A 25717-nucleotide genomic window follows, 5' to 3' on the forward strand; every position below is an offset into this window, starting at 1 on the left:
TCATGTGCTGTCCTCTCCACAGGATGAACCCCCACAAAGCTAAACTATTTTTTTTTATTATGATTGTAATTAATTATGACTTAAACTGCCTAGTCCAAAGACTTTGTGCACTATATCATTTTTAATTTGGGTATGCCATTTCTTGGGTTTGTGTTCAAAAGGCAATATGTTTGAAAGCATGCACACTTGCATGCCCTAAAAAATATATTACAGGGAGCATGCTGTCATGGTGGCAGGCCTGGCTAGCCAAATGCTACTCAATTTACTGGTATTATATTGGTCTCCATTATTCAACATTTTCATTTAGTGTGATGCTGTATCAATGCCTCTAGTGTCAGATAAAGCAAAACCTGACAATGTAGACTAGGTTTTCAATTACAGTTCCAAGTGGTACAGTTTCATCTGTGACACTCTTTAATGAGGGAGACAAGCAATCTGCAAGGAACAGAAAGGGCTTAAATGAAGTGTTTGCACTAGATACAAATTTTAGGATATAATGTCGAAAGATACCAAAAATGACCCTGAGTGATTTGTGGATTGTGCTTTGTTGTTTTGATGCACTGCTCACTTTAAACTATACAAATATGGGTAAATGGTGCTACTGTTGTCATTAGGTTTCACAGTCCAGTTGGAACCAAGAACCAGAATGTGTTCTGCTATTTGAGGACCCCTGATGTAGACTGTCATACAGAACAACACAATAAAAAATTACTGTCTTCACCTTTAATGAACTCTGTGAGTTGCGGTTTGAAAGCTGAAATGATCTGGTCAGCTGTGACGTCTCCAAACTGAAAGTCGTATGACTCATAAAGCAGGATCATCATCACGCTGCAAAATTAGGTGTTTAAAAGACTCAATTAATCTTTTACGTTACACATCAACCATCTATAGCTTTTACATTTTCATGACACCAATGTATAAGTCTAAATAACCATTAAAAGTAGTTGGCATTTCTTGTTCATAAATGTTTTCATCAAATGATTGAACATAATTTTATACAATTTTGTCAAAAGATCTGAGTAACATCAACACCGCAGAATAATACCCCAATTTACCCCAAAATTATTGCAATTATTACAAAATAATATCTAAGGTCAGAAGGCCCTAGAAATAAAAAATTATATGTAATCATTTAGAGAACTGAACTGGTGTATTTTTTGTGGTCTTGTCTAGTTGTGTTCTGGTACGGTCAGTAAAGCGTCCTCTGGATCTCTGTTCACATCCACATTCTGAAACATCACAACAAGATTATCGGTATCACACAAATTCATATTTTAAACAAATACAGGAGGCTGCTAAAATGGTAATGTTTGTAAATGCATCTATATTTGTCATGCATATATTTGTAAGTTCTCTTCTCTAATAACAAAGGGTATACTAAATACTGCAACATTACAATATTCATGCAACATTACAAATCAGAACATAAACTGTATTTACTCAAACACTTCATGATGGGGCACTTTCAGATGACCAAAGTCAATTCATGTATTAAGACAGGATTATCTAGAAAGGCAACCAATAACATTCATAAGTTTATGTAAAGATGAAAACGTTTGGGAGTCACTACAGAACCACAGAACCCGTGAACCAGTATTCTTGCAGCATTACTGTTTTGTTGAGTGGAAATTTCAGAATGGCATTCAGAATTTCACCAGAAGTGGAATCGAGGGCTAAACGACTCCTGGTCAGGGCACAAATTGTTGCATCAAAGTGTGCAGGGTCTGGCCCATGTTAAACCATCTCCAGAATCCCAGTGCTCTGAATCTCACCCCTGTTTCCTTCACTCACACAACTTGGTTCTTCCAGAAGTCAGATATTGTGGAGCAGACATCTTCAACCCTGCTCCTGGGGACCCACTCTCCTGGAATGTTTATATTTTAACCTGCTTCAGCACACCCGCTTGCAGTTTTTAAGCAGTCTTGAGTAGCTTTGATTGGCTGCTTCAGGTGTGTTTGATTAGGGTAGCAGCTAAATTCTTCAGGATAGTGGGTCCCCAGGAACAGGGTTGAGGACCTTTGTTGTGGAGGCTTCAAACTGTATGTTTTTTGCAAAAAAACTGACCCAGAAGCAAAGTGTCTTGATTTTTATACAAAATCAGATCCTAGTTGTGGGCACGACCCAACCATTTGGTGCAGCACGTTATCATGGCATGACTCTTTTCACAAGCGCTGACAAACTTGTTCAAAACAGACAGATACAGAATGCAAAGGACATAACTAAGCCTTGAATGTAGATATGAATAGGCAGCTGCCGTGAAGAAGAGCCGTCAAATCAGACAACTATTATTACCAATTTATTATTATTTATGTAATGCTGAGTTAAAATATTTATTTCTAAGGCTTCTTTATGTAATGTCTATTCAATGCTTTTCTCATCTACCACAGTAATGACTTCAAATGATCTTTTGGGGTACTATACCAAAATTGATGTGTGATAATTTGTGATTAATATGATTAATTAATCTGAAAATTATAATGAATTATTTACATTACATTTTTTAATCCATATACAGACGTCCTCCCACTTTCAGCTGCCATTTTTCCATCAAATTTCTCATTTGTAAATATTTGTATGACAGATATTTGTATGAAAGTTTTGTAGCGGTCAGATTTGCCAGTTGTTGAGATCGTTGTTGAGACCAGTAGAAAGGTCTCTTTACTGTCCTAAGTTATTGGAACTGTGACTAATATTCTTCTGCCAATAAACCGTTAATGTTTTACAAACTGTTCCACAGGTACATGAGTAATAATTGTTTATAACAGGCATGAAAAACGAAAAGATCTGTCCAAGTAAATTGTTTTTTTGTGGTGACAGAGTTCAGTTTCAGACTGCAATGCTAATTTGTCACAGTATAACTTATGCACAAGCATTAGCATCCATATTACTAACATACTGGCTGTATATTGGTATGTATAATGCACATATTAATACTTTATTCTGCATGACCAATTTGCATCCTATCCTGCTTTGTGTCACGAATTGCAAATGCTCTCTCTCACGTACGCACACACACACATAAATACTTGTATATGTGGTTAATGGGGACCCTCCACAGACAGGCATAATGGTTTTTATACTGCACAAACTACATTCATTGTCCCCTTACCCTAACCCTACGCCTAAATCTACCCATAACCCAAAAAACAACTGATTTACGAGGACACAGGAAGTGTCCTTATAAACCATGTTTAGGTTGTAATACCCATGTAATTACAACAGGGGTGGTGAACTCTGGTCCTGGAGAACTGTAGCCCTGCAGAGTTCAACTCTAACTGTAATAAAAACCCATCTGCCTGTAGCTTTCTAGTAACCCTTCAGACCTTGATTAGCTTTTTCAGGTGTGTTCGATTAGGGTTGAAGCAAAACTCTGCAGGGCTGCGGCTGTCCAGGGCCGACGTTCGCCACCCTTGTTAAAAACAATTGTGTTCTCATAAACCATGTATTCAAGCAAACACACATGCACACATTTTAAACACTGTTGTTGTCATTTAAAATACATATACTGTAAAAAGTATTCATTATATTTAGTTATCTGTTGTGTAGAATTGCAAACCATGTGTATTTAATCTGTAACTAAAGCTATACCAAATTATTCACTAATTACCTGTTGAGATTAGTTGTATTAATTTAAAATGAACCGAACAGGTGCAAATGAAAAGTTTAATGTTGATAATATTGTTAAAGGCAAATAGTTTTAATAAAAGTAAAAAAGGTATGTTGTGATTTTGTGCTACTTGTATTAAGTGAACTGAACATGCTGAAATGTTGGAAAAAAGTGCATTGTTGAAGATCTGCTGTAAAATTAGAACTAAGGAGTTTGAAAATGTACCAACTGCTTGTGAAAAAAAAAAAGAATTGCACTGCTATTAAGTTTATAAATGTTAAAGTATGAAAGTATTACTGTGCTCACCACAGGTCTGTCTCTGTGTGTGTTTACTGCTTCAACATTTAAGAAATTTGACTCAACTTCACATCCTGGAAATACAAAAGAAAAATAGACCATTTTACAATCAAACTGATCTATGTGTAAAAAGTTAGATTTCAGAAGAAAGTAAAAGAGTCTGACCATATGCAACAGGAGTGAGTTTCATCACTGTATGCAGAGGACACTTCAGATAAGGCAGCTCGTCTAGAGCGACATCAGGACAGAACGGTCATTAAACACTGTTCAGACAAATGTACAGTACATGTATACCCTGGACTGACCATTTTCTTTCCACGCAATTCAAGAAAGAGTATAATGTTGTAAATATCAAGGATGGCAAAATTCTTACCTGGATTTCTGCATTGATTACTCATAAAATATGGTCTGAGCAAAATTATAGATTATTATAGACAATTATATATATATTTTAGTTAGGTAGTTAGGCTGTGGTAATTGCAATAATCTAGAATTGGGTAGGCTTTTCATTAAATCCTTCTTTCAAGCCTGAATGTGAAATTAAGTCTTTATTTGTATAGCGTTTAGCTTGTTTGCACATGAGGAAATAATGATAATGGCTAAACCTAAGTATCAAAAATCAAAGTACATGGATAGGAATGGTGGTGGTGTGCACTTGGATAAAGATCACTTTTTATTAATGCAGAAATCCAGGTCATTCCAAAGAGTTCACAAACTTTTGATTGCAACTGCAACAGCTTAAGTATTGGAGTAATGTTCCAGTAGTATGTTCTGAAAGTTTTTCTCTACCTGAGCTTTTGTCCAGGAAGTACGCCAGCAGACAACGCATGACAGCCTGATGACATATGACCAGAACATTCTCCTGGCGCTCAAGTTCCATGATAACAGGCTCTAAACGCTGAACCAGATCCTCATAGGACTGAACACACACACACAAACACAAAATGTCATTACCAAACAGTAGGACTTTCTTCCTTCTGTGGGCCACATAAAAACCAGAGAATGTCTGAAGAATGTTGGTAACCCATTTGTGTTTCGTTGAATATTTTTTTCACAATGCCTTCTTTTGTGTTCCACAGAAAAAAGCAAGCAATTAGGTCTGTAATGACATCAACATGATTTGCAGTATACACATGGTGTAAACAAATGTAAAAACAAAACAAACTCCTGGTGGCTGGCTGTAGTATAGGTCATTAACCCTGCCCTCTCCATGTAAACAAATGGGACGTCCGCCAAACTAAAAAACTGTTCAATTTTCAAATAAGTTTGGTTTTAGTTAGTTATTTGATGTTATAGAAAGTAAATGTTATAGAGCTGTTATATACAGGTGGATTTCAATAAATTTGAATGTCGTGGAAAAGTTCATTTATTTCAGTAATTCAAATTGTGAAACTCGTGTATTAAATAAATTCAATGCACACAGACTGAAGTAGTTTACAGTGCCCTCCATTAATATTGGCACCCTTGGTAAATATGAGCGAAGACGGCTATGAAAATAAATCTGCTTTGTTTATCTTTATGATTGTAACGCCACGCCAGCCCTCACCCACTGACTGACTGTTCCCGCTCCCTCTGCTGCTTCATGGGTTACTTCCTGTTTGGTGGCCATATAAGCAGGGCTATGCCAAACAGGACCCTGCAAAGTATTGTTTTGCCTGTGTGGACTCTACCAAGCGTTTATCCTGTTTCATTGCCTTGTTTTTGTCTTTGCCACGGTTTTGTTTCTTGGTCATAGTTTTTCCTTGTTTTTTGCCATAGGTTGGTCTTGTTTCACTGCCATAGTTTTTGTCTGGTTTTATAGCCTTGTTCATTTGTTACTTTGGACTGCTCACCGGCATTTGGACTCATTGCCTGTTTTATTGGATTACGCTTTTGTCTTGCCTACGTTTCATTGTTTGTTTGGAGACTGACCCTGCCTGTCTTGATTCCGATCTGTTTAATAAAGCTCGCATCTGGATCTTACACGCTTCCCTGGAGTCCTGTTACAGAATACTTCGCCTCCCACAGATCCAGCGGCTTTCAGAACACAGATCACCATGGATCCAGCATCACACCTCTTCTGCCTCTGCCAAGGTAACCGCTGTATTGAAGACTATGTTGTGGACTGTGTCACCTTGTGGCTTTTAATGACGTGGCACTTAAGGACATTTTCCGCCATGGATTAAACAAACCCATTCGTTCTTACCTACCTGGAGGGAAAATATACTGGTCTCTGGAACAATATATTGATTATGCTCTGCTATTAAGTGGATCACCTTTTACTGTTGGGATTGCGGATGAGGGACCCCGCAATCCTATAGTAACCCCCATATCACAGCCTTCTCATGTCATGCCTACCAAGCCAGAGCCAGTTCACTCTATACCCATCAAACCAAAGCCTGCTCACGTCATGTCTTCTGCTCCAAGGCCTGCTCACGTCACGTCTTCTGCTCCAAGGCCTGCTCACGCCATGCCTGCCGCTCCAGGGCCTGCTCACACCATGCCTGCCGCTCCAGGGCCGGCTCACGCCTTGTCTGCCGCTCCAGGGCCGGCTCACGCCATGCCTGCCCGTCCAGAGTCTGTACCTGTCATAGCCGCCCTCCCACTGCCAGCTCACAAGATGGCCGCCATCCCAGAGCCAGTCCACAAGATGGCCGCCATCCCAGAGCCAGTCCACAAGATGGCCGCCATCCCCAAGCCTGTTCACAAGATGGCCGCCATCCCCAAGCCTGTTCACAAGATGGCTGCCATCCCCAAGCCTGTTCACAAGATGGCCACCATCCCCAAGTCTGTTCACAAGATGGCCGCCCCATCTGAGTCCCCGGCCAAGATGGCTGCCACACCCGAGCCTCATCAGTCCAAAATCATGTCATTTGAATCTCATCCCATATCTGCCACACCCAAAGCAAATCAAGTGATGTCTGATCCTCTGGTATCAAGTCAAGTCAGGGCTGCACTTTCAGTGCCAAGTCAAGTGACAGCTGTATTTCCTGAGCCACGTCAAGATACAGCTGTTCTCCATGAGTCAAGCCAAGATACAGCTGTTCTCCATGAGTCAAACCAAGGCACAGCTGTTGTTCTCCATGAGTCAAGCCAAGGCACAGCTGTTGTTCTCCATGAGTCAAGCCAAGTCACAGCTGTTGTTCCCCATGAGTCAAGCCAAGTCACAGCTGTTCCCCATGAGTCAAGCCAAGTCACAGCTGTTCCCCATGAGTCAAGTCATGTTACAGCTGTTGTTCCTGAGTCAAGTCGAGTTACAGCTGGGTTGTCTATGTTACGTCAAACCACAGCTGATTTCCATAAACCAAGCCAAGTTACAGCAGATCTTCATGAGCCAAGTCAAGTTACTGTTGTTGTTCCAGAGCCAAGTCAAGTCACAGCTGACCTTCACGAGCCAAGTCAAGTCACAGCTGGCCTTCACGAGCCAGGTCAAGTCACAGCTGCTCTTCACGAGGCGAGTCAAGTCATGGCAGACCTCCCCGAGTCAAGTCAAGCCACGGCAGACATCCCAGAGTCAAGTCATGTCACGGCAGACTTCCCTGAGTCAAGTCAAGTCTCAGCTGCGCTTCTAACAGAGCCTCTTCACGACATGACTGCTAGTATGGAGCCTCGCCAAGCCACGGCCGTCATGCCAGAACCTCGCCAGGTCCCGTCTGACCTCCAAGAGCCTCGTCACGTCTCAGCAGACCCCCAAGAGACTCGTCATGTCTCAGCTGATTGTCTAGAGCCTCGTCACGTCTCAGCTGACCCCCCAGAGCCTCGTCACGTGTCAGCTGAGCCCCCAGAGCCTCGTCACGCATCAGCTGACATCCCATGCCATTTTGAGCGTGTGGGCTACACGCTGTACTCCAGAGGCCTCGTCTGTCCACAAGTCTGCTCCAGAGGCCTCGTCTGTCCACGGGTCTGCTCCAGATGCCTCATCTGTCCACGGGTCTGCTTCAGAGGCCTCGTCTGTCCCAGAATTTGCGCCAATGCCTCCAGAGGTGTCAGCTTCCGCTGTAGATCCTCCAAAGGAGATGGCGTCCATTCATGAACTCACTGCCGCGTCGGTCCACAAGTCTGCTCCACAGATCTTGTCTGACCATGAGTTTGTGCCAGTACCTCCTGAGGTGTCAGCATCCACTGTAGAACCTCCTAAGAAGGTGGCGTCCATTAATGAACTCTCTGCCACGTCTGACCATGAGTTTGTGCCAATGCCCCCGGAGAGGGCGGCTCCAGCTGCAGAACCCCCTAAGGGGGCGGCATCTTCCTATGAACTCTCTGCCCGCCATGTCACGGTCAAGAAGGCCAATCATGAACTCTCTGCCCATTATGTCACGGCCAAGTAGGCCTATCATGAACTCTCTGCTCTGCTATGGATGTCACTAGTTCCACTGTGGATATCTTTGCTCCTGTCTGCTCTGTCTGTCCCACCATGGCTCCCTGTTCTGCCTGCTCTGCCTGCCTCGCCATGGCTCCCTGCTCTACCTGCTCTGCCTGCCCTGCCATGGCTTCCTGCTCTGCCATTGCTCCATGGCCCAGGCCTTCCAAGGTTCCACTGTCTGCTACTGCTCCACGGCCCAGGCCCTCCAGTGTCCCACTGTCTGCCATTGCTCCACGGCCCTGGTCCTCCAAGGTTCCACTGTCTGCCACAGCTCCACGGTCCAGGACCTCCAAGGTTCCACTGTCTGCCACAGCTCCACGGCCCTGGTCCTCCAAGGTTCCACTGTCTGCCACTGCTCCATGGCCCAGGTCCTCCAGTACTTCACTGTCTGCCACTGTTCCATGGCCCAGGTCCTCCAGTGCTTTACTGTCTGTCCCTGCTCCACGATCCAGGCCCACCTCCTCTGCACGGACCTGGCTCTCCGTCCCACCCCCTGTTTTGCCTCTGTTCCCCCACCCTCCTGGACTGTTGTTGTTTTGAGCGCCAGGAGTCGCTCCTAGAGGGGGGGATTCTGTAATGCCACGCCAGCAGAGGGAGCCCTCACCCACTGACTGACTGTTCCCGCTCCCTCTGCTGCTTCATGGGTTACTTCCTGTTTGGTGGCCATATAAGCAGGGCCATGCCAAACAGGACCCCGCGAAGTATTGTTTTGCCTGTGTGGACTTTACCAAGCATTTATCCTGTTTCATTGCCTTGTTTTTGTCTTTGCCACGGTTTTGTTTCTTGGTCATAGTTTTTCTTGTTTCACTGCCATAGTTTTTGTCTGGTTTCATAGCCTTGTTCATTTGTTACTTTGGACTGCTCACCGGTATTTGGACTCATTTCCTGTTTTATTGGATTACGTTTTTGTCTTGCCTACGTTTCATTGTTTGTTTGGAGATTGACCCTGCCTGTCTTGACTATGATCTGTTTAATAAAGCTCGCATCTGGATCTTACACGCTTCCCTGGAGTCCTGTTACAATGATCTTACATTCAAAAAATTCACAAAATGCTAACCTTTCACTGAAGTAAAACAATTAAAAGTGGGGGGAAACTTACGTTATGAAATAAATGTTTTTCTCATATGCATGTTGGGCACAATTATTGGCACCCTTAGAAATTATAATGAGTAAAATATCTCTGAAGTATATTCCCATTCATATTTGCATTTATTTAGCACACTAAAATGACTAGGAGTATGATATTGTCCAGCAATAACTTCCTGTTTCACAGGATTATAAATATGAGGAGCACAAAGGCCAAATTTCCTTAATCATCCATCACAAGGAATAAAACCAAATAATATAGTTCTGATGTGCAGAACAAGATTGTTGAGCTTCACAAAATAGAAAATGGCTGCAAGAAAAGAGCTAAAGGATTGAAAATCCCAATTTCCATCATTAGTACAATAATTAAGAATTCAAGTTAAACTAAAGATGTTACAAATCTGCCTGGAAAATGACGTGTGTCTATATCGTCCTAATGCATGGTGAAGAGGAGAGTTTAAGTGTCCAAAGATTCTCCAAGGATCACAGTAGGAGAATTGCAGAGATTAGTTGAGTCTTGGGGCCAAAAGACTAAAAAAAAATTCAAACAGCCCCTACGTCACCACATGTTGTTCAGGAGGGTTTTAAGAAAAATCCTCCTTGCTCATCCAAAAACAAACTCCAGCATATTCAGTTGTCAGACACAACTTGAATTTCAAATGGGAATGGCTTCTGTGGTCAGATGAAACTAAAAAAAAGAGCTTTCTGGCAGCAAACACTCAAGATAGGTTTGGTACGAAAAGTACCCCATGCCCACGGTTAAATATACTGCTGGATCCTTGTGGGCTTATTTTTCTGCCAGAGGTCCTGGACATCTTGTTCAGATACATGGCATCATGGATTCTAGCAAATACCAACAGATAAAAAATGTAAACCTGACTGCATCTGTTAGAAGTTCTATAATGAGCTGTGGTTGGATCTTCCATCAGGACAGTGATCCAAATCAAACATCAAATCAACACAAAAATGTGTCACTGAGCATAAAATGAAGCTTCTGCCATGACCATCCCAGTTGCCTGACCTGAACCCTATAGAAAATGCGTGAGGTGAACTGAAGAGAAGAAGCACCAGCATGGAGCTGGGAAACTAAAGGATCTGAAGAGTTTCTGTATGAAGGAATGGTCTCTGATCTCTTGTCAGGTGTTCTCCAAACTCTTCAGGCATTAAAGAAGAAAACACAGAGCTGTTATCTTGAATAAAGGACATTGCAATAATTGGGTGCCAATAATTGTGGTCAACATGAACTACAGAAAAACATTTATTTCATAAAGAGATTTTCCCCCTGCTTTCCATGGTTTTACTTAAATGATAGGTTAGAATATTGTGAATTTTTTAAATGAAAGATTAAAAGGATAAACAATGCAGATTTATCCTTACAGCCACCTTTGCTCATATTTACCAAGGGTGCCAGTATTAGTGGAGGGCACTGTAATCTTTGTTTCTTTTAATTGTGGTGATTTTAGCTCACATTTAACAAAAACCCACCAATTCACTCAACAAATTAGAATACTTCATAAGATCAAAAAAAAAACATTTTCAGTGAATTGTTGGCCTTCTGGAAAGTATGTTCATTTACTATATATGTACTCAATACTTGGTAGGGGCTCCTTTTGCTTTAATTACTGCCTCAATTGGGCGTGGCATGGAGGTGATCAGTCTGTGGCACTGCTGAGGTGGTATGGAAGCCCAGGTTTCTTTGACAGTGGCCTTCAGCTCATCCGCATTTTTTTTTGGTCTCTTGTTTCTCATTTTCCTCTTGACAACACCCCATAGATTCTCTGTGGAGTTCAGATCTGGTGAGTTTGCTGGCCAGTCAAGTACACCAACACCATGGTCATTTAACCAACTTCTGGTGCTGTTGGCAGTGTGGGCAGGTGCCAAGTCCTGCTGGAAAATGAAATCAGCATCTTTAAAGAGCTGGTCAGCAGAAGGAAGCATGAAGTGCTCTAAAATTTCTTGGTAAATGGGTGCAGTGACTTTGGTTTTCAAAAAAAAAAAACACAGTGGACCAACACCAACAGATGACATTGCACCCCAAATCATCACAGACTGTGGAAACTTAACACTGGACTTCTCCAGCTTCTCCACCCTTCCTCCAGACTCTAGGACCTTGGTTTCCAAATGAAATGCAAAACTTGCTCTCATCTGGGTATCAGTCCATTTCTTCTTCTCCTTAGCCCAGGTAACACGACTCTGATGTTGTTTGTGGTTCAGGAGTGGCTTAACAAGGGGAATACGACAACTGTAGCCAAATTCCTTGACACGTCTGTGTGTGGTGGCTCTTGATGCCTTGACCCCAGCCTCAGCCCATTCCTTGTGAAGTTTGTGTATCTTTTTCTTCCACACTCTTTCCTTCCTTTCTGTTAACATGCTTGTCTTGTATACAGCACTCTGTGAACAGCCAGCTTCTTTGGCAATGAATGTTTGTGGCTTACCCTCCTTGTAAAGGGTGTCAATGATTGTCTTCTGGACAACTGTCAGATCAGCAGTCTTCCCCATGATTGTGTAGTCTAGTGAATCAAACTGAGAGACCATTTTGAAGGCTCAGGAAACCTTTGAAGGTGTTTTGAGTTGATTAGCTGATTGGCATATCACCATATTCTAATTTGTTGAGATAGTATTGATTTGTTAGTCTGTGTGCATTGAATTTATTTAATACACGAGTTTCACAATTTGAGTTGAATTACTGAAATAAATGAACTTTTCCACGACATTCTAATTTATTGAGATGCACCTGTATATAGATGTTTTAGAGTTGTGGCGTCATCATGATTGTGTGGCTGGGACTGAGTCTACTGAAGTTTGGGCAGGATATTGATAGCGCGGTTCGAATTCAAGATCACTACTGTGTATACTCTGGTTGCAAATGAATCACTACTGAATATACTCTGAATATACCATGGTTGCAAATTACATCAGTAGAGCAGTATGGTAGCAGCCATCTTTGTACATTTTGGCTTTACTTCTCTACAGTGGAAGGATGAGCAGACACAACTATAAAAATGCAAACTCCAGCGGTGGACTAATTGCACAGGCCAACAATATTTACACCTGGCGAGTAACCTATAAATTCCTAATTTCTCTTGCCACAACATATACTCACTTCACCCTTTGGATAGCGGTACCGGTATTTGTCTTGGTCTCTGAGAGCAAACTCCTCAGGAAAGTGATCTTGAATCTCTTCGTAAGTCATCTCCTCACACACACCCTGCACATGAACACAGTTTATGACAAATATCTCTCATGCAGGAAAACACAAACACACTCTGCAAAAGAACCAAAATAAAGGGCTACTTGGGTTGCAAATCAGCATTCTGCTGACAATGCCATATATGTGACTAGAAACAGGATTATACTCACTGCATCGATCTCATTCAGTGCTTTCCACTGTTCATAAGGTGTTCCGATTGCCTCTGCAGTCTGGATTGTTCTCCTCATGTGACTGGTCCAGATCTTCAGATCCAGGATGCACTGACCCCTGATGTATGTGCCTAGAGCTGCAGCAAACTGACACAAATAGGTCTTTCAGTTTTAACTTGTTGCTGTGCAGCTATTAAAGGAGAAGTCCATTTCCAGAACAAAAACTGACAGATAATATACTCACCCCTTGTCATCCAAGATGTCCATGTCTTTCTTTCTTCAGCCATAAAGAAATTATGTTGTTTGAGGGAAACATCTCAGCATTTTTCTCCATATAATGGACTGATATGGTGCCCCGATTTTAAACTTCCAAATGTAGTTTAAATGCAGCTCAAATGCACGCCCAAATGTGGTTGTAAATGATACCAGCTGAGAAAGAAGGGTCTTATCTAGTGAAACGATCAGTTATTTTCATAAAAATAATACAATTTATATACTTTTTAATGTCAAATGCTCTACTTTAATGTCTCACTCTGCCTGAACTGTTTTTGTTCCAGTTCGTGACAGTTAGTGTATGTCGAAAAACTCCCATCTCATGTTCTCCCTCAACTTCAAAATTGTCCTATATCGCTGTTTTACCTTTTTTGTTAAGGGTGTTTGATCTTCTTTGCATGTTCACTTTGGTACTTCTGCAGCGATGTAGGATGATTTTAAAATGATTTTTGAAGTTGAGGGAGAAAATACGAGTGGAGTTTTTCAACATACCCGAACTGTCTTGAGCCAGAATGCACAAAAGTTCAGGCAGAGCAAGACAAGACGAGCATTTGAGATTAAAAAGTATTTGAATTGTTTTTTTTAATGAAAATAACCAATCGCTTCGCTACATAAGACCCTTCTTCCTCAGCTGTATGGTTTACAACCACATTTGGCATCGTTTGAAGCTGCATTTAAACTGCATTTTGGAAGTTCAAACTCGGGGCACCATATCAGTCCATTATATGGAGAAAAATGCTAAAATGTTTTCCTCAAAAAACATAATTTCTTTATGACTGAAGAAAGAAAGACATGAACATCTTGGATGACAAGGGGGTGAGTACATTATCTGCAAATTTTTGTTCTGGAAGTGGACTTCTACTTTAAGAGGTTGTGGGTGGTTTCTTGGGTGACATGGGAGGGTGGGAATCTCTATACTAATATGGGTAGGGTTATGGCAGTCAAATTAAATTTCAAACATCCATCAAATTTAAGATAAAAATGCACAAGCAAATGCAAAAATGTGCATTTGATTTCATGATGTGATGCTCCAAAACAATGTGAATTGAGACTTTTCGTAGAACTCTCAATTCACATGTGCCTTTAACATGCTCTTTAGGCCAGGGGTCCAGAACTTAGTTTCTAAAGGGCCACAGCCCTGCAGAGTTTAACATTAATCCTAATTAAACATTCCAATCTAGCTAATCAGGTCCTTCAGACTTTTTTGAAAATTACTGTACATGGTATGTGTGATGGAGAAGGGTTGGAACTAAACTCTGCATTGCTGTGGCACCCCTGCTTTGAGGTTATCAATCACACAGTTATAACCCACGGACAGTGTATAACTCATGGATCCCAACTTTGCACATCTTTTTGTGCAATCTGATTTAAAAGATGCAGAGTTCCCTTATGTGCGAACTTGCACTGCATGGGAAAATAGTGATTATATAGGAACAAATCACCAAGCATGTTTAAAATCAGGCCAATGGCATAACGTAACATCATGGGCGGGGAGACGTACAGGACCAGAAAAATTAGATGTGCATCCAGAACATAGACGGAGTGGATGTTGAGTTGACTGACAATCATAAATATCTTGGGATTATGTATCACTTATGTATTAGATTATGCATCACATGTATCAGTTGTTTGTAAGAAAATTCAGCAATTAATGTTTTTTTTAACAAAGATGGGAAAATTCAATGTATCAATGTTGACTTTATTTTATAAGTGATTTATTGAATCAGTGTTCTCTTTTTGTATTGTTGCCTGGTTCGGTAATCTTACACTGTCAAATAGGAATAGATTAAATCAATTGTCAAAGTCGCAGGAAAAATCGGAATGTGTCAAAGACAGATTTTATTGAACACACTCAGTTTTAAATTTAAATTTGGACCATTAATTGCAGAAGGAATTTCAGTTGCTGCACTCAGGCTATCGGTTTAGAGTACCTGGTGGAAAAACAAAATGTTTTAAAGGTTTTTTGGTTTCAGTGACCTATTAGTTTGATGAATTCTTAATCTGATTGGGGTGTTGTGTTTTATATGTGAAGGTGTTGTCTGTGAATTATGTATTGTCTGTATGTATGGTGACTTACTGCTGCAAAACTAGTTTCCCCTAATGGGGACAATAAAGCTAAACAAACAAACAAAACAAACAAACAAAAGAATAAACCGTGTCAGTCTTCAGCATGCTCTTTGTGGAATTTTGTCAAGTTTATGTTGTTTGTCCTGTGCACAAGTCAAATACAAACAAGTTACGGTGAGCAAACAGTAATTTAGGTGTGTTGGTCCCTGCCTGCACTACAGTATGGGTGGGGATGCACATGATTTGTGTGTTGTTTGTCTGTGACCGGAGTTTGCACAGTTCCGCAGTTGCAAACGTTCCATTCCTGCAAAGGCACACTAGCGGCTGTGACCGTGGGTATCAGATCAATCTAGTAGTGGGGTTGGAGATGGGGCTTTCCCTGTGTTTCTTACCCCCAGAGTAAGAGCCCGGGGTATGCGATGCTGCAGCTGTCAAGTTCTGAGGAGGTAGATGTGCTCACCATCACGGCAGGAGAGACTGAGGGCTCGCCATCTTACTATCTTGCTTATGAGCTAGTAGAGGTTGTTACTCATGCCCTGGCCAAGTAAAACATTGACTTGTGGCTACGGAGAGGCATCTTTGGTTGAACTTGTCTGATCTTAAATAAAAAGACAATTTCATCCTGCTGGATGCTCCTCTTTGTTGTTGAGAGATTCCACAAGGCTAAGAAACAAGTGACAAGATTCCAGAGCAACCTCTATCGCTGGGCTTCTCTTCCAGCTTCTCTTATCAGTTGCAGTAGATTTCCCTTCCCACTGCAAAATTTCACTCCCAAAGCACCCCCGGGGGGATGGAGAACAGCACTCTCAGTTGAAGTCTTCTAGAGCAAGGACAGCCAACGTCGGTCCTGGAGTGCCGCTGTCTAGCAGAGTTTAGCTTTACCCCTAATCAAACACACCTGAACACTGAATTACTAACGCTACAGGCAGGTGAGGGTTTTTTCTTAAATGTTGCCTAACCCTATTCTAAAGAGAACACAAATCTGTTGACTATCATGTTCTTGTAGAAGGCTTCAGCAATGAGGTCCTGATGCTGGATGTGTCAGGCCTCTGAGGGATAAATGAACTCCTCATAATATAGTGCCTGTCTCTCCTCGATGCCCTCAGAAGTCCCACCAAGTGGTACTTCAACATTCCAAAGAATAATGAGAGGAAGAATGAGGGGAATAATCTTAGATCTCCGTCAATTGAATTGTTCAGTCAAAACAATTAGGTTCAAGATTCAGAAAATGAAACAAATCAGACCCCAGGACTGGTTTGTCATGTCAAGAACACATTCAGTGCCCATAGAAAACCATTATACCCGTTTGAAATGGTTTATTTGTCATACAGCCTGAACCCCATTCCAAATAACTTTTCCAGTTTTATTTACAATTTAGGTCTTACAAGATCAAACCAATGAAAGAAAAAGCAAAACAGTTTGGCAATTTAATAAAAAACAAAAAACTAGAATAACAGGGTTGGAAATGTCATCAGTCCCTTGATTTAATACTTTGTAGAGCCACCTTTTGCTTTAATTACAGCCATCAGTGTTTTGAATATGTCTGTACCAGCTTTGCAAACCTTGACTGGGAAATATTTGCCCATTGTTTCTTGCAGAATTGCTCAAGTTCAGTCAAATTTTGTGGTGAGCGGCAATAGACTGCTCTCTTCAGATTTTGATTGGATTTAAGTCAGGGCTCTGACTTGGCAACTCAAGGACATTCACCTTCTTATCCTTAAGCCATTTCGCTGTTGTTTTGGTAGTATGTTCAGGGTCATTGTCATGTTGGAAGGTGAATGACCTGCACATCTTCAGCTGTCTAGTAGAGGGATGCAGGTTTTCCTTTACATTTTTTATTTACTTGGCACATGTATTGTCCCTTTAATCCTGACCAATCGCTCAGTCCCAGCTGAAGAAAAACACCCCCACAACATAATCCTGCCACCACCATGTGTCACAGTAGGTATGGTGTGTTTTGTGTGGAGCAACTGGAGTTCAGTTTTGATCTCATCAGACCATAGCAACTTTTGCCAGAAGGTATCCAAATGTGTTTTTGCATAGCACAAACGAGACTGAGTGTGAAGCTTTTTTTTAGGATTTCTTCATGCCACCTTGCCATACAGGCCAGCTTTGTCAGTTGTCACTTTCACAGACTGACCATACCCAGTCACAAAGCCTTGTAAGTCCTTCAAAGTTACCTTTGGCCTCCTGGTAGCTTCTCTTTTCATTGTCTTCCTGGCTTTGTTATCCACTTTGGATGGACAGCCTGATCTAGGCAATGTGTTGGTGGTGCCATACACTTTCCACTTCTTAATGATACTCTGAACAGTACTCCGAGAGATAGCTAAAGCCTTTGAAATGTTTTTGTAGCCTTCTCCTAACTTGTGCCTTTCTACAATCTTGTCCCGGAGGTCTTTTGAAAGCACTTACGTACTTTGCCGTACCATGCACTACTAGCAGTGGAATCTTCAAAAAACACTTGTTTTATTCTGAAATAATCAACACCACTACTATTGATGTCAGGTGGGGCAATTAGCCTGGTGTTTAATCTGGTGGATTGCTTGCACCTGAGCTAGTTTATAAGAGTATACTTTAAGGGGCTGATCTCTGACCAAACCAAGCATTTCACAATTTTTAATAATTCATTAATTAATAAGTAATTAATTTTTAATAATGTTCCAGATTTTTTACATCTTTGAAAAGAGCAGTACACCCTTCAGTACATCAGAACAGGAGAAGTCCAGTGAGAATGCAGGATACATTTGTCCACAGAGCTGCCCTGTGGAGGAAATTTGATCAACTGTTTGTATGCTTCAATCCGCCCAAAAAAGGTTTTCCTGCGACCAAGCAAACTTTAAGCAAGTGGATAGTCGAGGCTATTTCTCTTGCTGGTCCTCTGGTAAGGCTCCACTAATGGTTGTCAGGCACACTCAGCTAGAAGTTTGGTGGCTTCTAAAACATTGTTGTCAGGGGTTTCCCTTCAAGATGTTTGTGATGTGATAGGCTGGTCCTTCCCGTGAACATTTGTAAATTTTATAATTTAGACCTAGACTCTGCACCAGGTTCTCAGGTGCTGCTGGCTTAAACCTGGAATACATTACACAATTTTAGCCCTAATTTTCCGCTGATTTACAGTCGGGATTAGTTGACACTAGTTGCCAAAAGTCAGAGCCAGTTTGCAGATTTGAGTTGACAGATTCCATGCAAAATCGTGTAGTTTATGATGGTCACAGACTCTGAGCTTCTGGCTTCAAACTCTGATTCCACCCAGTCAGAGTACATCAAATATGATATTTTCAGCCAATTTTAGAACACATATTGTTTTCATTTGTCAAGCGTCTCATAGCAAAAAGACTCACATTTCTTTGCGAGTTTGTTGTGAAAGGAATAACTTTAAAGTCTGCTAGTGTGTGATCCTCAGTTATGCAGCGTATGATGGGCAGTTTTCCTTTATCACTATTTACAAAGTCGGTAAGTATATGATGCCTAGTGTTTTACAGGGGTCATTGGATGCCCATGTGCCATGATATGATTATTTTGGGTCTTCTTGAAAAATCTATAACATGCTTTGATTAAATTTTTTGGTAACATTTTATTTTGGTAGTCCACTTTAGACATTATAATAACAGTAAGTAACTTTGCAACTGCATGTCAACTAGCCATTAAAGTATTAGTAGACTGTCTGCTTAATATCTTCTAACACTCTTCTAAACTTTGCAAGTACATCAACTTATTCTACTAACCCTAAACCTATCCTAACAGTCTGAGAGTTAGTAGACATGTAGTTGCAAATTAATGAGAAAAGTTACTTATAGTTAGTAGAATGTCTAAAGTGGACTATCAAAATAAAGTGTAACCAAATTTTTTCAGTGGTAGTGTAAAACAAAACACATTTTGTTGCATGTCCCCTTAAATACTAATGAGCTCTGCTTACCCCATCCCTCGAATCCGAGTCAAGTCCGAGTAAAAATGCATTCGAGTCAGTGACAAGTCTGAGTCCTCTAAAAATTTTACTTGAGACCAGACTCGAGTCCAAGTATGAGTCTGAGTACCACAACTCTAGTTGTAAGTATGGCAAAGTAGGTATTGTTGTTCCCATAGCATCTTTATTTTAAGAAGAAACATGAGTTTTCTCATAAGGGAACATCTCGAGACTGTAATCATGGTTTCCTGAGGAGGAAAAGAGACGCTGTGTTGTTCCCTTTTTTTTTTTTTTTTTTGCTTTTTTTGATTTGGTTCAGTGCTACAAATACAAATAAAAAGTTTTTAAAAACTGCAAGCATGGGAGAAGCGTGTGAAGACAGTTAAATAGAGAGGCCACATTACAGTGACAAGATGCACGTAAGTATGCAACAGCATGGACCATGTACAGTGACTTGCCTGCTCTTCTGCTATAAACTCAAAAGTATGTACTTTTTTTTTAAGTGTACATTCTTTTAGGCCGTGGTATAAGTATGAAAAAGGCATTTTTTTAACTAATTAATTACACAGTAATTTTATACTAATTGTCAATAACTGCGCCTAACATTTAAACTGATAAGCATAATTATTTAAAAATAATGAATTATGTATACATTTATATTTTTAAAATATTTAATAATTTGCATTATTAAATATTTAATTTAATTATTAAATATTTACTCTACCAGCATTATTGCATTATAATCAGATTTATGCTAACCTTCATTCCTCGTGGCGAGAGGCCAGAATCACCTCCGATACGCCCCAAAAGGTTGAGTTCACTCTCTCCATGACGACAGAGGTAGATAGTGCGAGGGGTGACATGGATGTTCATCAGATAATAGACGATCCTGCTCTGAATATGATCCTGAACCTGATTAACCAGGTACCTGCTGCCCACATTAAAGATCTTAATGTATGACAGGTTGCTGTGGACACAAAGAGAGAGGACAGTAATATTGAGGACATGTTGGATCATGTCAAACAACAGATGTTTGTCAAATTCACTCTGGGTGACAATGTTTCACCTGTCTTTGTCATCATCTAAAGGAACGTATGTGAGTTTGTAGCAGTCTATTCTCTTAAGGAAGTCAGTCACAGCCTCCTCTTTATCACAGTTAACATAATCAGGACTGCTCAGCTTCACTTGCTGCAGATAAACAAAGGTCTTTTACAGGAAGCAGAGCGTGTATGTTTTTTGTTTTGTTATGTTTTGTTTTGTTTTGTTTTGTTTTAAAGAATTGTTTACAAAACAAATATATAGTCCAATACTGACAACTAACCAGGTAACAGTTTAAAAATGATGCACCTCATTAAAAAGCAACTCACACATACAGGCACAGTAAAACACACAGATCAATCAATAATTAAAAGGAGAAACAAAAATATTTTTTAAGACGTTAGTATCTCTTATTTCTTCACCTTGATGTTTTCTGCAATGATTTCTGGGTCATCACAAAGAGACTCAACAAAAAATACCTACAAGAAAGACAACAATACTTTAATAGTTACATACAGTAGAGATCTTTGATCTCTGAACAGATCATAGAAATTATTTTGGTAACACTTTAGATTAGAAAACATTATTAAGTACTTGCTTATTAGCATGCATATTACTAGCGTATCGGCTATTTATTAACATCTATCACAGCATGACGACATTCTAGATCCTTAAATTCTACCCAGTACCTAAACATAACTACTACTACAACATCTACCTTACTTACTACCAAAAAGCAGCAAATTATAAGTTTATTTAGGAAAACTCTTAGCTATTACTGAACATGTGTTCTCTAATCTAAAGTGTTACCAATATTTCTGATGAATATTAATTCATCAATTCACCTTTTTCACTCACTTTATAGCCGTTCTCTTTAGCAAACGCGAGAATCACCTCTCTACGTTCTCTTGTTGTGTTGGTCGCATCGAATACCTGAACATAAATTTGCTGAATTAGTTGTATCATCATTAAAAACCTTTCACATACATTACCAAACAAAAGTTTGGAAGAACCAACATAGCTGCATACAGCAATTAGCCAACTGAAAATGTGATTTTAAATTAAACAAAAAATTTAATTAAACAAAATGCTTAAAAAACCCATCTACACAACAACAATAATGTGACAACAATGTCAATAACGTGTCATCATTGCTTATCACCACTAGTGGCCGACAGACAAAATGTCTAGTGGTAGGAAAGCATATATCATTGGAATCTGTAGAACCCAGGAATAAAAACAGAGATTCAGACATTCATGGCCACTGGACAAAATTCACAAAAGCTAAAATTTTATCCATCAATTTTTGTAATATATTGTGACCACTAGGTAGAAACAGCCCAAACATCATAGGGGGATTTAGGGACTGAATCCAAAGACACATATCAAGCTTCATAACTGTTATGATGCGGGAGAGACAAGGATAGTAAGAGTAAGGCTGATATAATACATGGTGCAACTTTTTGAGCAATGCCCCCGTCAACGGCAATGTTGCCATCAACCGGGTGAAACACAGGCCTACAACTGATCCAAAGTATTTAGATAGAAATTTGTTGCCCATTCTCAAAGGGAAAGTGAAACTTTGGTTTGTTTGTTTGTTTTTACTGTATTTTTAATTAAATAAATGCAGCCTTGAAATGCAGCATGAAACATTAAAAAATCTTAATTATTCCAAAGTTTTGGTAGGAAGTGTATAAACATATGCGAGTGTTAAACAGAGTACCAGCGTTTACTGCTAACTGTTCAGAGAAAGATAAAGTTTTTACACATCTCTTCTAAACTCATTAATTTCTGTGGTAACATCAGTAACTGTTGTCCGTGTTGAGGTGAGGATGTGTGTGTTTGTGCTGTCACTTACTGCCACTTGTCCATGATCTTGAGTAAAGTAACAAAAGACATCCTTCAGTGCCGCCAGAGCACAAGCTCTAAAGTACAGTTTACAAAAAACAAACAAAACATTCAAAAATATAAAAAACACAAAAAATGTTTACAATACAGTTGATACAACAGTTAGTTTTGGTGCTCATATTTGATTGGCCAAATGGTATTCCAGCTGAAGGTGAGCATCTCGATGACCTACTCACTACAAAAGGCAGAGCCCCTCAAGTGGGAAGTCAAAGAAAGTCAATAATCGGCTTTAGTGGTGGAGATTGTTCAGAGACCCTTTCAGCAGGTTACATTACATTGCTCCAGTAGCAAGTGACAAGTCTTTATCATTCTCTCACCTGACGGATTAAGGAACAATACTGCCACTGTGTATTGGCCCGGAGGTGAACTGAATCATAGCCTTGCTGATATTCAGATAAACAGCATGATTATGTGTGTGGTACTGCTTAATGCAACAATTAAATAAACAATACCATATTACTGCGTTTAGCACTCTTGCTCAGGTGATACTGCTTAAATAAAACACTGATGTATAAAGTGTGAGTTTCTCACTTGCGAATTTTCATGGCCTCTTCATTGTCTGGGCGGAAGAATTCATAACTCTTATAGCTGCGTACAGCATCCCTGCGGTACTGTCCAACGTTAAACACTGTTAAAATAGTTTTACATCAGTGATACTGTATAGTGCAAGAAATAATGCTGTACAATTTTATTTCAACAACTGAGGCACAGTTACAGATGCACTTGAGACTTTTCTTTTAAAACAATTGAACTTGAAAAACAACAAAGCTACCTGCCAGATTTGCCCATTTAAGAGTGAGAATGCCAGAAATTACCATAGTGTTGGCAACAAAAATGTATATATTTCTAATATCAGATTTCTAAATCAGCCAGAAATTATCTGTATCGACCAATAACTGCACAGTTTGGTCAGTTAACAGAAACGTATCTAAATCTACCAATAACCCTGTCAATGGACAATAAAAAATTTATCTTTGATCAACTGCTGGTTAACGAATGCTTGGTTATAATGTGGGAGAAGAATTTGTGCTTCTACCTGCTATTTTGACTAACTGATCCATTCATGTATAATAATTCTCACCTTTGGTGGGAACTCCAATCCAGTTGAGGTAGCGTGTGAGTTTCTTCGAGATGTAGGTCTTTCCACGCGCAGGCAGACCAACCATCACAATCATGGTGGGAGAGTTGGTGAACTGCGGTACTGATGCTGAAACAAACACACATCATGTTTAAGCAAAAAAAAAAAAAAAAAAAAGATAGTTTTGTACACTGTATTAGTCTAACATTTCATACAGAAATGGATTCATCATGCGATATGGCTTCATAATGTATTTCTATAACTGATCTCCAGCAGACATTGATTTAATTTACATCAGTGAAGAAACTGAACTAGCGTCTCTTGTGTTAGTGGTCTCTCTCTCTCTCTGTGTGTGAGTGTACGTGTGTGCGTAAAGGGCAGTGAACTGGACCTCAGTGAGGTGAACACCCCTGAGGACACAAACCGTCACACACTGCGTCAAACCAGCATTAAAAAACACACAAAACAAACAACACAAAACTGATATTTCATTACCAATAATATCAAGCGTATTCTTGTATTAGGAAATATCATTTTATATATTTAATTTTAAAGTATTTTCGCTATGCAATATGCTTTTGTATGACTGTATTATATATGACTCACTTCTCCCTTAAAATACTTCATGAAGGTTTTATGACAAACACTTTACAAAGGTCTAAAAGAAAAGTTGTTTTAAATGTTTTACAAAGAAGTGTTTAACAAGTTCACTTGGCTAAATACATTTCTAACAGTGTAATTAACTGATACTTTTAAAAACGTGATATTAAGACCACGGAAATAGAGTGAGGGATGAGACAGAGATGTTTCTTTAGGCATATGACTTACAGCCTCTTCTCCGTCTCAGCCTGCTGCTCATCCATGGCACCCAGATCTTCTCCAGAGGATTTTGTGTAAGTTCAATTTGTGAGTGATACATATTCACCAGTGTGTGAGAGACCGCTGTCTCTGTGTAATATTTATGCAGGTGAGTATGGTAATTGGAGAAAGTGAACAGGACCGTTGATATCTTCTATAAAGAATATGTGCAGCCTTGTCCACTTGGAAGCAGATTTAAACTGGTGAACCCTGATGGAGGAGGTGCATCAAAGCACCTGACACAATGTTACACATAAACAGCCTATCGGTACTCACAAAACAGTCCTAATCTAAATAAATGGTAATCATTTAAAATAACTCCTCCTTTCCATCATCATGAGGGAAAAGTCAATTTATCTAGAATACCCAGAAATATGAAGTTACTACCTGTAAACACCATAGAAATAAATCAAAACCAACAACTATCATTATAATAATATAAAATAAAACAACAGCAAAAAAAAACTAGTGTACATGAAGGTTTTTAATGCATTCTGACATGTATTGTGTGTGTGTATGTGTGTGTGTTTTCGTACAGTTGTAACTCAAACAGCAGAAAGATGCTCTTTGTCTAGAGGTCTGTGTTTGCCCTCCACTATCTAAGATTTATCCAGAACACATTTGACACATCTGTAAGAAGACACCACAGCCCTGCCAGTACAGATACCTATATTTATGTGTAGGGGTTTGACTCTGCTTGTGAGGTAAAACCAACTAGCAAGCAGAACCTCACTAGTTAAAAAAAAAGTTTAATAAATAGGCCAAATATGTTTATATTTAAATGTTTTGCAAAGGGTTCTGTGAGGGTTATTTTTAGGGGCAGGTGCCCGGTTAGGCAATAGAAAATATCACTAACGATATAAAAACGGTGACAGTCTATTACATGTCCTCATAGTGAGAAACGTGTGTGAGTGTGTTTATTAAAAAAACGCAGTTTGCATGCAGTACTCCATGCTCATAGATATTTATTTCAGTCTAACCTGTGCTCTCGCAGCGCGCTCTCTTTCTCATGACGGCTTTCTCACGACGCTCCATTAATAACACACATGAACACAAACATTGATACCACACTAACAGCGAAATAAACAGTCATACTGCGCGAAGACTGCTGTCTTGAATATTCACTAGTCACGATTACGTCGTATGGTTCCTTCCAATGGCGAAGAGTTGTCTTTCGCCATAGTAGCACTGGTAGTCGGCGGTCATTGCTAAACTCTCACGAGAATTATGTGTCTCTTCCCATTTGGCATTATTCTATAACTGTTTTGTATCTGACAAATAAAATACTGATTTATCATAATATGCAACATAAATTAACATTGATGGTGGACACAGCTTGCAATGCTTTCACCTTTTCTAAGAAATAATGCATTGTAATTTTAAATGACCTGTGTTTTTTTTAAAAAAAAACATTGTTTCTGTTCTTTATTTAAAAATTCCAGACGGAATCGCGGAATCCAGTCACAGAAGTGGAATTAACTGCATAACGCAGAACATCGTGGAATTCATCGTGGCAAATTTTAAATGAATAAATCGCGATATGGACTAGTGTCGGTAAATATTAAAATGCGAAGAGATTTAGATATGAAATCTGCATGTTCTGCGTGTCTGTGTGTGAATGAAACTGTTTTTCGCATCCGAAGTGTCTATTTACACAAAGTGCAAATAGCCTTGTTGGCAGAGGCTATTTACAGTAACTCCACCACTCACCAATGGGTGGTAGGATTACACATGGCACATAGCAAATGACTTTTTTTATTTATATTATTTTAATTAAACAATATCAATTTACAAAACTCAACTGGGGAACAATAATATGCATATGCAGAGCACGTAATATGCATTATATATTAATTTTAAACACGTTTGAACATTTAGGCCTAGTAATACGTAGTATTA

At 39.8% G+C, this 25717-nt stretch overlaps 1 protein-coding gene across 2 annotated transcripts; it reads right to left on the reverse strand.

Moving 5' to 3' along the window:
• Positions 1-396: 396 nt before the first annotated feature.
• si:dkey-96f10.1 (6-phosphofructo-2-kinase/fructose-2,6-bisphosphatase) lies at positions 397-24988 on the reverse strand. Of its 2 annotated transcripts, none has more exons than XM_051096318.1 (14): positions 24799-24988; positions 22964-23089; positions 22414-22510; positions 21833-21899; positions 20833-20907; positions 20397-20453; positions 20003-20124; positions 19696-19903; positions 12693-12839; positions 12436-12540; positions 4694-4823; positions 4070-4132; positions 3914-3978; positions 397-1229 (listed from the first exon to the last, which is right to left on the reverse strand). In XM_051096318.1, exons 1-14 carry the CDS (start codon positions 24851-24853, stop codon positions 1170-1172), a joined length of 1377 nt encoding a protein of 458 aa, XP_050952275.1. In that variant the 5' UTR covers positions 24854-24988; the 3' UTR covers positions 397-1169. The 2 variants fall into 2 exon arrangements, with proteins under 2 accessions (XP_050952275.1, XP_050952274.1); XM_051096317.1 differs by lacking the exon at positions 24799-24988 and adding an exon at positions 23789-24006.
• Between the last annotated feature and the right edge of the window lie 729 nt (positions 24989-25717).

Source organism: Labeo rohita, chromosome 23 (assembly GCF_022985175.1).
Source record: "Labeo rohita strain BAU-BD-2019 chromosome 23, IGBB_LRoh.1.0, whole genome shotgun sequence".
NCBI lineage: Eukaryota > Metazoa > Chordata > Actinopteri > Cypriniformes > Cyprinidae > Labeo > Labeo rohita.